Source organism: Psittacula echo (assembly GCF_963264785.1).
Source record: "Psittacula echo genome assembly, chromosome: 6".
Lineage (NCBI taxonomy): Eukaryota > Metazoa > Chordata > Aves > Psittaciformes > Psittacidae > Psittacula > Psittacula echo.
In genome coordinates this window covers 75,052,929-75,070,235 of record NC_137743.1, presented here as the reverse complement: position 1 = coordinate 75,070,235, position 17,307 = coordinate 75,052,929, and the positions used below count along the sequence as shown (strand labels likewise).

The 17,307-nt window shown below is 37.2% G+C and overlaps 1 protein-coding gene across 1 annotated transcript in view; it reads right to left on the bottom strand.

Annotated features, from left to right (window-relative positions):
• Window positions 1-17,047, bottom strand: part of RFTN2 (raftlin family member 2) — a gene marked incomplete at its 5' end in the record, with an annotated part of 28,261 nt that extends 11,214 nt beyond the window's left edge. The window contains 6 exons of the mRNA XM_080621065.1: window positions 286-407; window positions 5,045-5,245; window positions 8,009-8,321; window positions 9,789-9,900; window positions 11,866-12,049; window positions 16,909-17,047. Coding sequence (XP_080477191.1) covers window positions 286-407; window positions 5,045-5,245; window positions 8,009-8,321; window positions 9,789-9,900; window positions 11,866-12,049; window positions 16,909-17,047 — 1,071 coding nt within the window. The remainder of the gene's footprint in view (window positions 1-285; window positions 408-5,044; window positions 5,246-8,008; window positions 8,322-9,788; window positions 9,901-11,865; window positions 12,050-16,908) is intronic.
• Window positions 17,048-17,307: the final 260 nt, after the last annotated feature.

Here is a 17,307-nt window from a genome sequence, read left to right as displayed (position 1 = left end):
TAAAAAAATCCAACAAACCAAACATTTTCTCTGGTGACCGAATCTGCTGGTTATGAATGCTTGCAAGTATCAGGCCACAACACCTGCAGCATATTTTTTATGCACACTGATCAATGGCCACAGGCCTGACTTGATTTTTATGATTCAACATTTTGGCTTATGCAGGTGGCTTCAAGAAACCACCGTGAATGTTCATCAATCACTAGTACAAGCATTCTAAGGAAAAAAAAACACCAAAGAAAAATGTAAGTAGGAAATAGTATTGCTAAATAATCACCAGCTTACCTCAATGACTGTCCATTGTTCGACAACTATAGCATCATTTCCTTTCCTGTTAGAACCTGGAACCCCAGCACCTTCTTCTTCATAGATGAATAATCCTTCTAAAGATTTAGGCAAATAGTCCCCTGTGAACATAAAGGCAAATATAAACTGAAATCTAAAATTTTAGGTTGGTATCTTGCTGAGGTATGTACATGGACTTGGTTTTTCTCATTGAACAGTCCTTTAAATTAAATAAGCCAAGACAGTGAACAAATTTCTTGTTATTTCTGTGTCTGGTGACAACTTGGTGAAGTATGTGAGCCCACTTATTATTCAAACCCCTTTTTACTACATAAATTGAGCTATGGACCATTTTATTTTCTCAAAAGCATTAGCCACTTCCATGCTTGGATTTGAATTCAAGTTTCCTGTATTCAGCGTATCCCCTGCACCAGATGGGCATAAACCTTCTTTACTCAATTTTGACATTGTACGCTGACAGTAAGTGTGGCATTTAGTGTGGTGGGAGAGACCATAAAGATAAGTGAAGCATGAAGTGCAAAGCCTAGCTACTGTTACTTAAATAAATACATAAATGGCCACAGGAAGAGCCTCAAACAGAAGTAATTCCTGCTGGGAAGGAAGTTTCAGAGCACAACTCCCTGACTCACTTGTTGAAGCCTGACAGTATCCGGTTAGCCCAAACTGAAGCTGAGCATCAGATATTGGTTCATTTTATGGTTTTGCTTCTCCTAAGAGCCACTGGAAGCCTTTTGCACCTTGACTGCGGACTATCTTGAACTAAATTTGAGCAGTAAAATTATCTGACCCCCAGAATATCAGATTGAAATCCTCTCCAGTGTTGCACAAAGAGATTTGTGAAGATGGTTGCTTTTGCCACAGATTCAGGGAAGGCAGACAAATTTAAAGAAAAAAATCCCAAACAGCTAGCAAAGAAAACTTCTGTAACACAACTGGTCTGGTTTTAAAAACTGATGAGATTGGCACAGAAGTTGTGCTATGTAAACCAGGAATTCCCATTTTTTTGAGCACACTTGTTAATGTCCCATAAAATACCAACTATTTCTTCATACTATTTTTTACTATATTGTATGTAGCAGATTTATGTAGTTTGAGTTATGATTAGATACTTGCATGCATACATATCTCTTCAATGTATTTGTAGATATATCAGACATGTTATTTTTAGAATGCACAACTATAATATGACTGTACATGGAACCGAATATATGGCTTCAGGCACAAACATATGAATATCTGCACAGCTCCTAGCAATTCATAAGTACTCAATCTTAGAAACTCATGGACTTTTACCTTTCTTTGGCTTCAGGCAAATACTTAAAATGGGCAGCCCACCTACAACATGGTTGAATATTCCCATTTTTTTCAAGTATGATAGAATAACTACATTTTAAACAGTATTGACACAAGATACCTCCACTCAGTGGTATTTTGAGACAAAATGATAATTCATAAAGTGTAGAATGTCAAATTCACATCTACTGTAAAAGCTACATGTGGCTAATGGGTTCACCTGCCTGTTCTGTCAATTACAATGGTTTATCTCTGTTAATATCAGTACTTAAAGATTAATCAAAACAAAAAAATGCTGCATGATAAATAACAAAGCAGAAAAAGCAAGAGCACTGCCATCACCACAGCGCTTTTTACTAATCTTAGGTACTTCTGTGGTAAGAGCCTCCAAGGCAGTTACAAACAGCAGAAACACAACAGTGATCCAAATGGCTGCTAAAAGGACTTACCTGGATTGCTTTTATGACTGCATCCTCTTTTGGCAGCAGAACACAGAAATTAGTGATTATTAGGATTTGACAATGATTTCTTAATTCTTCTTATGTTAAAACTTCCTCCTACCTTACACTGGGTATTGCATTTTGATCCTGGTAACAATGGAATTCTGCTGACTCTGCAGAACATCTGTAGAGTCCAAACCAAAGGAGGATTTCTGCAGCTGCCTGACTTGGATTGGTGTTTTTGGTTTTATTTAAGTGATAGATAAAATTTCCTCATTTCATTAAAGCTATATAAAAGAACAATTACTGCTAAATATATCTCACAGTTTAAAAGCAATCAAACAGAAGTGAGGTGAATATGACAATTAGATGTCACTACAATTACTTCTTACATGTCTGCATGTACGAGTCCAAGTGCTTAAAAACTTTTCCTTCCCAAAAAAGCATTCTAGATTTCCCTTAGTTGAATACTAAAATCTGGTTATAAAACTCTTCAATATTCACCTCAATAACAAATGTTTTAACTTAAGAACTCAGTAGCTAAATTAATTTACTACTGTGGTTAGAGAAACTTATCAGCTGCAGAAATCCATTTACATAGTGACCTGTGCCTTTGAATATAGCCTGTTTAATTCAGCAGCATCCCACCCATGAGTCTAACTGAAATACATACCAGTCAAGTGGGGCTGAAGCAAAAGCACCAGCTGCTGCAAAGAGGCAGCATGACATCCCTAAATAAGTCATAACCTGGGTATTAAAGTTATTCACATAGAGAAAGGCAGATAGCTACAGGGGAATGAGAAGACTGTAAAACTGTTGTTGGACAACAGCTGCGAAGATTAGTACCAACAGCTGCCAAAACCAGCCCTCAGTGAATTGTAACATATCTCCAGAGAGTTTTTTTCCAGCTCTAAAAAATCTGTACTGAAAGCTAGGAGTTTGATTTCTCACCTCTCCTCCCCCAAAGGAAACTTTGTTCTTCCACTGACTTCAAGAGATAGGAATTATAATTTAAGAGCAAAAAAGATGACTAATATAGACTGCATGATTAGACAGTTTAAGTGCACAGAATAGGCAGTTTGAGAGAGACTAGCTGCCAAATTCAATCTGTGGTACATATTGTGATGTTGATTTGTTCCTCTGACAATCACTAAATGTACTATATTGCAGAGCTCCAGAAATGCTGTGATTCATACCTAAAACTGAACTACTGAGAACAAAACTGAGGAGTTCTCTTTACTGGTTTGATTTTTGAAGAATCTACATCATCTAACTTCCAGAGATTTTCCATTTTCTTTCTTTTTTTAAAGCCCTTTGCTAACCCAAAGCTAGCAAAGGGGATGCTGAATGCATTTGATTTTAAATCAGAGTATCAGAAAAAAACATTAAAAAAGACACACAGTATTAAAACTATTCAAAACCCCAGAGATTTTATCCTCCTTGTATAATTCCTGTAAGAAGCAGATGAGTAAAATGAGTTATGAAAGCCACTTTAATACATTATTAAGTAAAGTACTACACTTGATTATCAGTGTGCGTACTGCAAAAACTGTTTAAGGTCCCTGACACGTTTTTGCAAGACTCTTTTCCACTGTAGCCTTATGTTTTGCTTGCCTACAGTGAACTGTCATAAGTGATTCTAAAGGGGCACCAACAACTTAGAACTTAGTACAAGACATGAACAAATCCAACCAAAGTATCACATAACTGAAGTACAAATTCTAAGTTTGCTATCAAACAACATTTATTACAATAATTAATAAATTCTGAAACAATTAACTGTGTCAGACTCTCTTGGTCTATTCCACTAACACTTGGGTATTATTCTTTTCGAGTAATTGCACAACAGTAGCTACATCCTATTTTTTTTTCAACACTTCTAATTTCTGGCTCTCAGACAAATTCAGTTCAAACAGAAATGAATCTTTTAATTACATATTTTACCAACAACAGAGTTCTAGAGTTCAAAATACTTCAGTCAATGAAGAGCTGCTCCTGTTATCAGCAGTGATACAGCACAATCTCGCAGCTCTGCCAAAGCACAGGATTTTGGGCTCAGCAGGGTGTGTAGCAATGGGCACTGCTGACATCAGGCCTGTGTCTGTTCACTGAGAGGATGAAGGCTAGGAACTCTGAAAGAACTAGTATGATCTGCCAGAATAAAAACTGAGATAGAACTGAAACTGGCAGAATAAAGAAGAAAATGTGACAATCGTGTGGCCTGAAGCTCTACCATTGTAACAATCTGAGTGTTAACTGAGCTGGTAGATTCCTGCAGGAGAGTAAAGGAGGGACCAGGGAAGACCTCTCCCCCAGCTGTGTAAAATGGTCTTGAAGGACCCGTCTACAGTTGAGAGCAAAGGGAAACCCAGATTTCTCTATTCTGTGTATGTCTACATCTGACTAGAACAACCTGCAGAAAACATCCTGAATCTTCAGGATCAACAGTTGAATTTTAATGCAACTTGGTGTTTTGGAAAGAATTTTTAAGCCCAGCAAATAGCTGGAGAGAGCAGGAAACACGGAAGTCTGACTTAGGTCAACAATACGACAAGCACAATGAGAACTCAAAGTGCTCTTTTGTCTCAATAGAAGTATTCAACAGAGTGCAGCACAGTATCTGCAGTGATCAGCACAATATGAACATGAGGGAAACATCTAATTATTTTTCTTCTCCCCATTATATTTTCCTTAAAAAACAAACAAAAAAAACCCCTACTAGCATAAAGGATTAACTTCATTATAACACTACACTACTTTACTGCTTTGGAAATCCTCAGTTTGATAAAATGAAGCAGGAATTTCAGTTATTCAGAGCTACAACTGCCCCAAATCTCAAGTTAATCTCTTTTCAGGTATCAGATTCTATAAATTTACAATGATTATCTCACCATGGTTACATACTGCCCTTCACACCAAGCTGCAAAACATGATTTACTTTTTACAAATGATGTATTTCTACATAAACAGACAAAAGCTCCATGACATTTGGGGACAGTACTCACCTTTAGAAGTTTCCCAGTGTACAAATGAATCAACTAATGACAATCCTTGTTTATAATAAAATGTGGTTAATTCTAGCCAGTCTGCTTCCAGTGTACTAATAACTGGCCCCTTTCTTGTTACTTTCATAGACAAGATGCCCTCGTGATAGGTCCAGCAGGTAGAATCATCATCGAAAACATTGAAGACTGTATACAGCTTGTCTAAGAAAAAGGAAAAAAGAATGAACCTCTGGAAGACAGTGCTCCAAAATAAAACCACTATTAATCTCTTATTTCAACACGGGTTTCTAATTCTAAGCAACACTTTTAAGAATTGTTTCCTGATGTGACTGTACTCAGCTTGAGCCCTAAACACCCTCAGGATGAAGTGTGAGGGGGGCACACTGTGGGATACAAGAAAAATCTGAACATATTACACTTGGGTTGTCACTGGACTTTTTAGGTGGGTGGGTTTTGCATGGAAAAAATATACTAAAGCTAAGAACATCCCACTGGAAACAGGGTCCATTTCTGCTACTCATGGAACTTCTGACTACAAATATTTGAAATTACGTTAACAGAAGACCGAAGACAATTTTCTGGGTTTTTTAAGTACCAGGAATGCTTTGTACAGTATTGACGTTGACCCATTACTTTCTGAAGATGATGTAAGTACCCGTATAATTAGTTGCCTACTGGGGTTTCCCACACAGTAAATGATGAGTTAAGCACACAAAACCTGCATATCCTCAAATGCTTTTTATATCTAGGCATTAATAAAGAGCTGTTACAGAGTCAAACAAGCACTCATCAAAAATTAATATTCACAAATTCATAGCGTTTTAGGAAATCACCAGTGACAAGTTAAGTCCTAGCTATACAAATACATGCTACAAATACACTCACATGTATGACACTGCTGCGGAGAAATAACACACATTTTTTGGCAACTGCTCTCAGACTGTCTTAACACTTCAGTACCTGAGCAGCCTAAATCAAAACAAACCAATCTCTAGAAAGCAGTAGTATTCACACTGCCAAAACAAAGGAACTTGGTTTAGCTGACACCAGTTAAGATGCTAGCCTCTCTAGGCTCTAGAAATAGGGGGAGATTTCCAAAGTTGGATTTGGACTGTAAGTAGTCTGATTCAAACTCTGGGAGAACCTCTGTTTTGAGACGCATTATCACACGTACTGCAGGTGACATCAGGTACCTGGAATAAGGTGCGCTAAGGCCAAAATTTGGAACTCTATCAGTAAGAGATGACTCTCCTTTTTATACAGTTTTATTTTACCTCCTCCACAGGTGGTTGTACTAGCATAAAATGTGTTAATCCTGACAAGCCTTAATTTCCTTTCCCATATACTAAAGTGAGATCACTGTCATTTTTCTTCAGAAAAAAATACTACCAAGTCTCCTGATACAACTATTCAATTGCTCATGAATACCAGAAATTGGCCATTTGCAAGTGGTCAAGATTCTTATGACCTCAAAACCTAGAACTCTAGAAATGAGTTTTGCATCTTTTGGGCAGACCTAAATATGAATGGCATACTGAAGTGGCACTACATACCTACATGCATCTAAGACTGCCTTTGAAAATTCACATCAGTGCACTGCTTGGTAATCTACCTGGCCACACCAGAATACGCTAACAAAGCTCCTCAACAGAAGAAAGAGTTTCTGCTTTTTACTAAGAGGTTTTCTATTCTGCTACATATAGCAAATCCAATTATTTCAAACTGTAAGGAAAAGAGTTAAGCTTTAACAGATTGTTCTACAAAGGCTGAGTTGTACCAAAACTCCTTTAATAAAATTGTTAAGGAATAAGAAGAATATTGATTTTCTCAGTGCTTGGAGTCATCATCATCCTGACAGTCTACACACTGAAGAAGGTGCTTTAGCTCTTAATAGGAAAGTGAAAAGGTTGCTTTTGAGAGCAATTAAAACATGTCTGGCCCATCAGGGAAGAACCTATTATGTCAAAATGCAATCTGACACAAAAGTTTCATGCTGCCCATTTTCTACACAATACTATCTTCCATTAGTTCTCATGCTTTACTTCTTTCCTTTTTACCTTTCCCTCCTAGAAAGTCAGGAGGCCTTACAATGCTTCAGTATCAGAAGTCACTGTTTCAGGCACTTCTCTCACGCAGACATAGGCAAAGTATCTTTTCTAAAGTATCTAAGTTTTCTACCACAGCGCCAGTATTTTCCAATGATACTTTTCCTTCCTATACTACTTCCTTTCCAATGCTTACTTTTCTTCGGTGAAAATTCATTTTGTAACAATTATTCTCTTTGATTTCATGGTCAATGCATTATTTTAAGTGATCTCTTTCAGGATGCTTCTTGAAGGCATGTTAACCAGAAAAAATCCATTATGAACAGATTTGCTTAAGTAGATTGTTGTGAGGTGGCTAGAAGCACATAAAATTACAGCTCTAGCTGGAAGGGGCTCTCTTTGTTGTCAGTTTCAAACAGGCAGAACTGGAATAATCATACCATATTCTTGGCAATCTATTACATGTTTATTATTTAAGTGAAAACTATAAGCATTTAGGAAAAGGCTTTAAAACTTTATCCTAAAAGTTTTTTACTGCCACATATTTTGTTACACACGTACGAAGCAAAAAAAGCTGTTTGCATCATTTTTAAAATCAGAATTACACTGCAGGTAATTTTTGTTGGTTTGGGTTTTTCCTTTTTCTTTAAACTACAAACTAGAATTTATAATATTCTATATGAAAAGTGAAATATTTTAATATATTACCACAGTCCACACACACATAGAGAAGGTAAATTCTACTTCTGTTTCTTCAGCTGGCAGCTTATTTAGAAATACATATGGATTTAACAAGATGTGTCTCTGAAAATAAGTGCTTGATACAGTAGAACATGCTGTTGTTTTTTCCCAATGCCTTTTTAAAACAACAGCTCAATAAAACACCTTATTTCTGCAGTAAACAAACAGCATTTATTACCATCTCCTTTCCGTGGTTTAACAGGGCCGACTTCTCGTCCAAACTGGAAATCTGCATCCTGTAACAGACTGGTTTCTCCTTGCATTTCCTCTTCTATTCCGCTCTCAGATGAGTGACCACTCAATGTCCCTTCATTCCAGTTCTTAGAGCTTTCATCAGAATTTTTTCTTCTGTGTTCCCTATTTCTTCTGCCTAGTGTTGATTCCAGTTCTGCACTTCCATCTGTGCTTGTTCCATTACAGGCTTTAGGCTGAGGAAAATGTTGCGTTACAAATCCCACGAACTTCTTTCCTCTTTTAGCAGCTTCGTTAACCTGTATTTACAACAGTGATTTCAGAATTGCATGTAACTCAAAAAAACCCAAACCAACAAACCTAACCACTACTAAACTTCTATATACGTGTTCTGTTTAACTACTGCTAATTTTCAGGGACATAAAGACATTACACTATACTATAGTAGGGTGGCTTGTCTTTGTACACTGCCCATGTTTCAAAGTAAATGGAAGTCTTCCAGCATGTCTTTGGACTCAGGCCAAGAAAGGTGGTCAAAGCTGGTACTGACTTCAGTGTACTAAGTACTTCGTTTTAAACAAATCCAAAGTATTTTACTTGCTGTGTCACAGTGATAAGCAGTACAAGGGTGCAACAAGATAGTACTGTTTCTCTAAACGTGTGATAGAAGTCATCCTAAAATTACTGACCACTAATACTATAGAAACATGTTTGTCATGTGTCATGATTCACTATCCTCGGGTTCCCTCAGAGACTACTCAGCTTCACTATCACTGAGAATGGCAAAGAAAGAGAGGAAGAAGGGAGCTACAAGCAAAATAAAACCCTCTTTACTCTGCTTTCAGCCAGTGGTGGGTCTTTTTCTCTGCACTGAAGTCTCAAAACACAACTGTAGAATATGCATCACCTATGAGATGTGTCTGCTCCTGGATGTACAGTTTTGGTTTGCTTTTTTTCCCTGGGATAAGAAGTGCTGCCATTTAGGAGGCTGATCCCACTGCCATCTTGTGTCACAAACTCCCCTGCGCAATAAAGTCCTTCCAGGAAAATACAGAATCCCCAGCCCAGAAAGAATAAATCACTTGGGAAATACTGGATTTAGAAATTTTAAACAACTCTGTGATAATTTCAAAGCTCATTAAAGATCCCCAGTATGCTTTTTCCTCCACTACTTTCCTTGGCAACTAATGTAAAAGATATCACTGTAGCTCTTGTAATAACAACAGTTTCCTGTTTCAGCAAGTCTTCAGTTCTGCAGAGGAAGTTAAACACAAAAAGAACTAGCCTCTGGAAGTTCAGTTTTCTTTAACTACACAGTATTTTTAAAAGGTATGCCAAGTAAATATTAATACAGTTACTGTGTATTTTATATTTGTTACAGAATCTTGCTTAAATATTGAATATATTCACGTTCATACCCAACTTAACCCAGAGCAACATAAAACTTCAGATCTTTTTCCTTAATTCCAGAAAAAGCTATCATACAAGCATTTTATACAGACTGATTGAGAGTCTGGGCCTCATTCTGCTTTCAGTGGTGTAAGCTGCCAGTTTCCCAAAGCTTTACAGGGCTTAGTACCAAGTCCTAAATTAGAAAAACACAACTAGTGAAGAAAAAATAACTCCCTGCACTTCAAGAAAAGACTTCTTGGCTTTTACGAAGTAACCCAAGGTTAAAACTCAAAACCCATCAACCACTCAATAGAATGTACATATATGGCAGAAATAAAAATCTGAAGAGAAGTTTGAAGAAAACCCTCCATTACCTTTTCTAACAGTTCTTTCACTACCTCATTTGTCAGTGTTTCATACATTAAAGAACATTCCTCAATCACCAGCCTGGGGTGCCTTTGTCCTCTGGGTGCTGCATGCTTCTGGCTAGGACACAGAAAGAAAGCAGTCTTTGTCAATAGTTTGCTGCTAACTTTGGCAAATGCTTGCATATAGAATTCTTTTCTTTTGGAATAGTTATGAATGAAACCCTGGCAATGCTGCTTCATACTTTTATGTAGAGCTCAGTGGGGTCTGGTGTTTTGTTCTGTTTCTTACACAAAGTGGCAGGTATTATCTATTACAATGTCAGGGTAAGAATAGTAATATTTAACAAGAATTTCAGCTGAAGACTGTTAATAGACATCCTTTGGAAACTGAGCCTTACTGACAAACAATCCTGCTTTTGTAATAAATAAACCCCAAAATCTCTGATAATGCAAAAAACACAAATTTAAGCTATAAATGTAGCAAGCACAAAACAGGTTCAGTTTTGTAGAAAACACAGTATGAATAAAAATGGATCTTTTACATTGTTAACATGCTACTCTATTTTTTGTAAGTAAAGCAGAGTTGCAGCTACTGTATGAAAGACAGCGTAGGCAAATACTAGAAATACAATGCAGTAACAATTACTTTGGGTTAGGTAATGCTTAAATCAGTCAGATATGAGAATCTGACAAGCTTTAACTTTCACTTAAAGAACAGTATTCATCATGTTGTATCTAAAGCCAGTTAGGTTACTACTCAAACAACAGTGTTTGGTGTATATCAATAATATAATGGGATTTTATTTGATGTTTCCTTCACACAGTTTTTTGCTTTAAAATGAAACATCAATGAGAAACCCTTAACTGTACATATGGCATACCTGCATAAGAAATTGGGAAACTACACCCAGCAGTTTCACATGTAGGCTGCAGGGTCTTGTCCGCCACCTATTCAAGGGCCTAATGGTTCAAACCATAAATTCATAAGAATGCCACATCTATAGGGACAGGCCAAGTTGTGGGAGTTGTTCACTGTCAGTGTTGGCTCTTAGAAGCCTCAGCTCCAGACAGTAAATATTCTGCTTTTCTTACTCAAGCATTTGCCCACATGGACAACCTTCACCTCGTCTGCAGATGGATTTATAAAGGAGAGTTGTATGAGCAGCAAATGCCACAAACTATGTTTGTTTAAGCAAAGTGTTTGAGAAGCGCCCTCAAACGAGCCATGTTTTACAGAAGAATTACTGGATTGGCAAGGGGCACCTTCCAACTCACACCCTTTCAGTCTTCCAAGAAAAAATGAAAGAATCTTTGTGCTTTGCACTATGACTCAGGATCAAAGGGGGAAACATGTCAGCCCTTCAACGCAGTAACACTTTTCCAGTTATTTGAAATAAGACAAAAAGGTTATCTTCTTTATATTCAAAGGAAACTAATGGCAAAGTTTCTTTGTACATTTTTTCTATGATCACATCGTGATTACAAGGCAGTGAACAGAGGAATAATAAACAAGACTATGGAGCTTAAACACAAACACAAACTGTTGACTCTCCCTCAGCGTTAAAACCAAGCTTTTCTATGAGCTTCAATCACAGAATGAATATTTCCTTCTTATTAAGACGGAAAAATAAACTCTGACAAACTAATTCACACTTTATAGGTCATTTTCCCTAAGTAATGCTCTTATGGGAAGAGTGAAAACATGAAAGTTTTGAAATTTAAGAACAAAAAATAGACATGAGAGAATTTAAAGCAGCTTATTACTCTTAGTGTTTTGTGTAATCTTGTATTTGCTGCAGGTTTTAAGACAGATGATACTTTACCCTTTTAACACAACTTTGTAGTAAACTAACAATTTATCTTCCCACAAATGATGATAAGCAACGTTGGATTTTGTCTGGACATATTCGGAGGCAAAGTAAACATTAGCCTATTGTGTGCTTCATGTTAATTAATAAACATTACTAATTTAATTCCCTGAGGTGCTCATTTCAAGTTGATAATAAACTATGCATATGTTGAGCAATCCACTTATAGATGACTTCAGTAATGGATCAATGTATTCAACTTATTTCACTTTTACCTTAATTTTAATCGTGAAAGTACCACTCGATACATGTGACTTGCAGGGAAACTCCTTCTACGTCCAATTGGCAGCATAATAGGATGAACAGCTCCTACAACATATCCTTTGCTGTAATATTCTTCCACCTTAGGTGCTATATCCAACACAGAACTGATCTTGATGACTTCTGGATTTGAGGAAGCTAAAAGCATTGGAAGCAGAAGAGAAGCACGTGATTCTGTGTATGCCCATATACTTTTGGGGTGAGCTCCTTTTACATAAACCACACAAAATCTATCCCAAGGCTTTACGAAGAAGCTACATACCTATTTATACAAGGAAAAGCAGACTCACAACTGATGCAAGAGTATTCAACTAGTTGAAGTACACATTTTTTACTATTTAATCTGATCTATTTTTAATCTATTTGGCAATGCTTTCTGTTGGATCTAGCTTTGCCAAGCTAATTTAAGAGCTACATCAATATCTAAACACGCAATAGGTCTGCACTTAAAGCAACTATTTTGCCTAGCCAAAGCCTCAAACATTCTGAAGCAATAACCTTCAACCCTAGTTGTGAGACATTCATGTACATGGTCCCAACTCCCTTTTCCAGTTGACCTAAGTGCATGTCACTTAAGTAAGCTATGTAGTGTCAATAATTTCTAAGAGGGTATCCTGGAGTGTGTGCAAGCATTTCCAACCAACAGGTAAGAGCTAGGCACGACATGGCTACTGAGGGAGACTACATAAAGAAAGGGAAAACTTTTTGGAGAATGGTCTGATCCACAGCTTTCACACAGAGAAAAGGAACATTCCACACTGGTAATAGATGATATATTCTGCCACAGTCAGTCTGTGGCTGGTCAGTATTTCCTGTTCCCCTCAACTCCAACTGGAATTGCAGATGCTCTCAGAAAGCAGGAAATCAATACTTATGCACAGACTGTAACTGAAGAGTACTTATGCCAGCATATATTTGTCATCATCAAAATCTTAATCGTTTGCAGATATAAACTCTTAGGACAGCTTGGGTTGGAATTTGATGGTCTTTATCAGTGACCCTTGCAGCAAGCAATGTACTTTTTTGTGTTCTAATGGGTCCCTCCTTTTCTTTGCAATACTTTCAGTTCATTAAGACCAGCATCCAACTGTATTAAAGGATGCCCTAACTGGAATTAAGTGACCTCACAACACTTGTTCTAAGATACAAACGTTTGAACATGCTGCTCTGAACATCCCCTTTCAAACCAGACAATAAGCTGAAAACAACTATATAAACTAATTCACCTTTGATTCTGTAATATTTATATAAAAGAGATAAATGCAATGACATAAATCTCATTCACCAATATGTAAATGTATTTGTCAAGAGTTAATTTCATGTTCTTATATCCTCCCATCTACCTGCCCTATACTGTAGGTGGGCAACAGCAAGGAATTGAAGGACTTTATCAAAGTCACAAAGTCTGCCTATCCTACTGGTTTAAAGTACCACAAACCAGATGTATGAACATTTAGCTTGCTTTAATCTTTAATTCTAATAAAGTGAACAAGAATTCTGTTGGTTCATGAGTGATGTGTTCTGTAAAACATCAATCTCTACACTGCTTTCCCACTATAAAATGGGGATAATAGTGGTATAGATACATTGTGAAGGGCTCTAAAAAACCAGAAACACAAAACAGCAACAACAACAAAGAAACCCCATCAGAAACTAATGTTTTACAACACTCAAGTGGTTTTAAACACCAACTTTTACTAAAGGGAAAAAGGAAGGGAGGCCTACTTTGCTTGTCACTGTAAGAGCCCTAACAGCTTAGAAAAACTATCAAGAGAAACCAGAATCATGTATATCACAAGAAATGCACTACCAAAGAGTATCACTAGTACATATATCGATGATTTATTGCTGATAACTAGCAAAGTCAACCTCTTAATGTAAACTCTGCCATTTTCAGTCATAAGGAACAGGCTGTTCCACTTTCTTGTGCTACCTTGCCTTTCATTTTTTTAAGCAGACAGTATATCACAGCTTGCCTTTCATAGATGGATGATATTTTGCCCTTTGGAATGCCTCCATCCCACGATTCTACTCACAGTAAGTGTACAAGGCATTAAGTATGTAATGTAGAAACAACCGCTTTACAGCCCACAAGCCAGAAAAGCAGGAATGTATGATCATCACTCATTTTGCAAATGTCTTAACCATTTTTCATTAAGAAAATTTCCTTCCTAATGTGCTGTCAACAGGTAGCCAAAATACTTTCACTAATAACAGAACTGCAGCTAAATCGCTAGCTGTATAGTAAACTTCAGATGCATGACATTGAAGATGATGACATACCAGCTATTTCATACATATTCAAAATGCTATTCAGAGTGACAAGAACTTCACAGCATGTCATCTTAGTCGGCTTCATCAATATTCCCTCTTTTCCCTAAGAGGAGGGCTGTGAATAAAGCATAAACATCTGCTTGAGTAGATACACTGGAACTATCTCTACTTTATGGCTAAACTGACCTCAAAAATCACAGCTGTTTTCATAACCAAGATATGCCTCATGATTGAGACTGCAGAATTTACAGTCCTTTACAGGCATTCAAAATTACACTTCAGAGTTCACTGCTCCTTTGCCTTTGTATTATTAAATCCCACCAAAATAAAAGACTGGCTGTAATTTTCTTGTTAGGGACCCTCCTGATGCAGAACAATCTCCACAGAACTCAAAGCTGATTTTTACAGTAGGAATGGGAGTATTCTGGGGACCAGGAAGAAAGAAGCCAAAGTATAGTACACTGTTGATAACCAGTTAAGATGCACAGTGACTCCAGCCAGTGGATTTAGACTATAGCATGGCTGACCTAGTCTGCCATCATGGCCTGGGAGATCAGGGACTCATGAAAGTCTCCCCAGCAGGCTCACTTCAATTTCAGATGATGAAGCAGAGAATAAGGAATATTAAATTGAAGTAATGCATTTATGCTTGCTATACTTTTATCTTAATGCAGGACATAGCTTATTGTAGTATCTTATAAAGGATACTTCGCACAGATTTTCAGTTTTACTTGGTGCAAGATACAGTGGTGGTAACAAGTCACTCAGGCAAATGGCAATCTCAGATGCTGGGGAAGATATTGCTCTGGACATCAGCAGAGAGCCATGAAGACAATACACATCTTGACAGAGAAGTGAAAACTTTGCGCTAAAGTGCTAAAAGGCTCTCACTTAGGTTTCATTTAGCTAAAGGATATTCAAGTAGCAGCAAGTATGTGAGTGAATTGAAGGGGAATGGGGGTGGGGAGGAAGCCCATCATATTCCCCAGAGTGCTTTAGCCAATCCCTGTATTTCATAAGCAAACAAAACTCAGAAATGCCTCCAAGACAGTAAACACTTTTTTCTGTATTCATTATCCTAGCTCTAAAAAGTAAAGACCCCAAACAAAAAATATTTTAAGGCCAAATAGACACACAGCTAGAACCATTCAACACAACAGTTTAAAATCAGCGTGCTTACAGTTAGTTACCTAACTTTTTAGGCTTCTATCTGAAATGGATCTCACTTATTTAGCATTTAAAACTCCACAGTAAGTCAATGAAGCTAAGCACTTTTGAATATCAGACTGTACAGGAGAAACCAAACTTTTACTGCTGCACTGAGAGGTTATTAAAAAAGATGCACCTTTATCTGCACTTGTTTGATGTGCTTTTTCTTTAAAGTCACAATCACCTTTACAACAAAGGCTTTACAGAACACTTTCAAAAACTTGTTACTTTAAAGCACAGCAAAACTATCCAGAACACTGAACGATCTTCAGTTTCAAAAAAACTTGCTTCGTTATCCCTTCTGTTATCAGTAGGTAATCTATGTATGCACTCGGCAGCCTAGCTTTACTTCCAGTACATTACCACTACTACAGTCAACATAACGGTTTGGTTCTTCAAAAAGACCAACCAGTGAGAAACTGTTTGTGGAGAGAAACAGAAACACAAATACAGTTGGATGTCAAGTATTATAACTTTATAATAGAATGTGGCTTCTATAAGTATCTTGCAGGTTTTTGATATAGATACATGAATAGCCTGATATAAATAAACCTGTTACTACAGACCTTTAGTTAAAACTAAGCAAAGGCTATTTCTTGTTTATAACAAGTTCCTAAAATGTAACACAACATGCACTTACACTTTTCTCCCTTTATACAACCTTTTAAGCAATTGCATTTACTTCAAACCCTTATTATTAAGCATTTCCAATAGACTGGGTTGTTACAAAAGGCAAGTTACTACAAAGTGACTGCAAAACTGAGCTGCCTGTTCTCAGAGGGCAGCCATCTGGGCTTGTTTATATTTTCAAGTTGGTGGAACAGGGAGTTGCTCTGTTAGAGACAGGACACCCTCGGGAAGGAAGTATCCCACAGAGCACTGTCTGCCTCTAGCTACGCATACAAATTTTGGTTTATTTCGGTCACAATCTCAAAAGACTATTCAGCAGCTACAAGTAAAGCAGTCAGAAAAAAATAGTAAGATGAAACTGTAAGGCTCTCACTAAAATACCTGCTGAGACACTGGGGTGGGCATAAGAGGGGAAGCTACTCCTGGTATACTTATAAGAAACAGACTTACTTCTGCATAAAGTAGCGAGGACAACGACAGCCTGTTTTTGGAAGTTGAGTCCATTTTCACAAACTGTTACTTAAGGCTCAGCACAGTGTGTTTTCTGAACAGTCACACTGAATGCAACACAACCATTACTCAAAGTGAGCGAGGATGGCAGCATCTGACTCACAGGAAAATACGAAAATTTCTAACAGTTTTTTAGCCAGCTTACTTGACAAGGACAGCTCTGTAATTTGGAGGGTTTGGTTGTTAAAAATACTTCAGCAGTTTCCATTGTAATTTTATATAAGTGAGGACCTTCGTCATGATTTGTGTTTCAAAATAAAAGTCTTACTTTTATCAAAGCTAGCCAAAATGTATCTAAGATTTACTGTAAGTTAGACAGTTAAATCTTATTCCTTGTTTTCTCTGAATAGTAAATATATAACATAAAAAGATACCTTCTAAAGTAAAATCCAGCAATACATATTCGTAAGCAGAATCCGTCTTTGTTTCAACTTGTGGTCTCTTCAACGTAGAAAAGATTTTTCCAGGGCTGCTATCATCTGGGTCTTCCAGCTTTCTCAGTCCGCACCCCATGGCAAGATCTGCAAGTGATTAAATTGCAGGAAAAGGTTGGGGGGAGCAGCACGATCTGTCGCTCTCACTACAGGAGAAAAGAAAAAGTAACCACGTAATTCCCTTTGATTTTGTTTTCTATTAGCTGTAAATCCAGACAGAGAAAAAGTCCAGTTCCCAAATCAAAAAGCCAAGGTACTTTCCATTCATTTTTTTATATGCAAACAGCAAGCCCGTGATGATTTCAAGCTACAAACTTGGCAAGAGTAGGCTTGATTTCG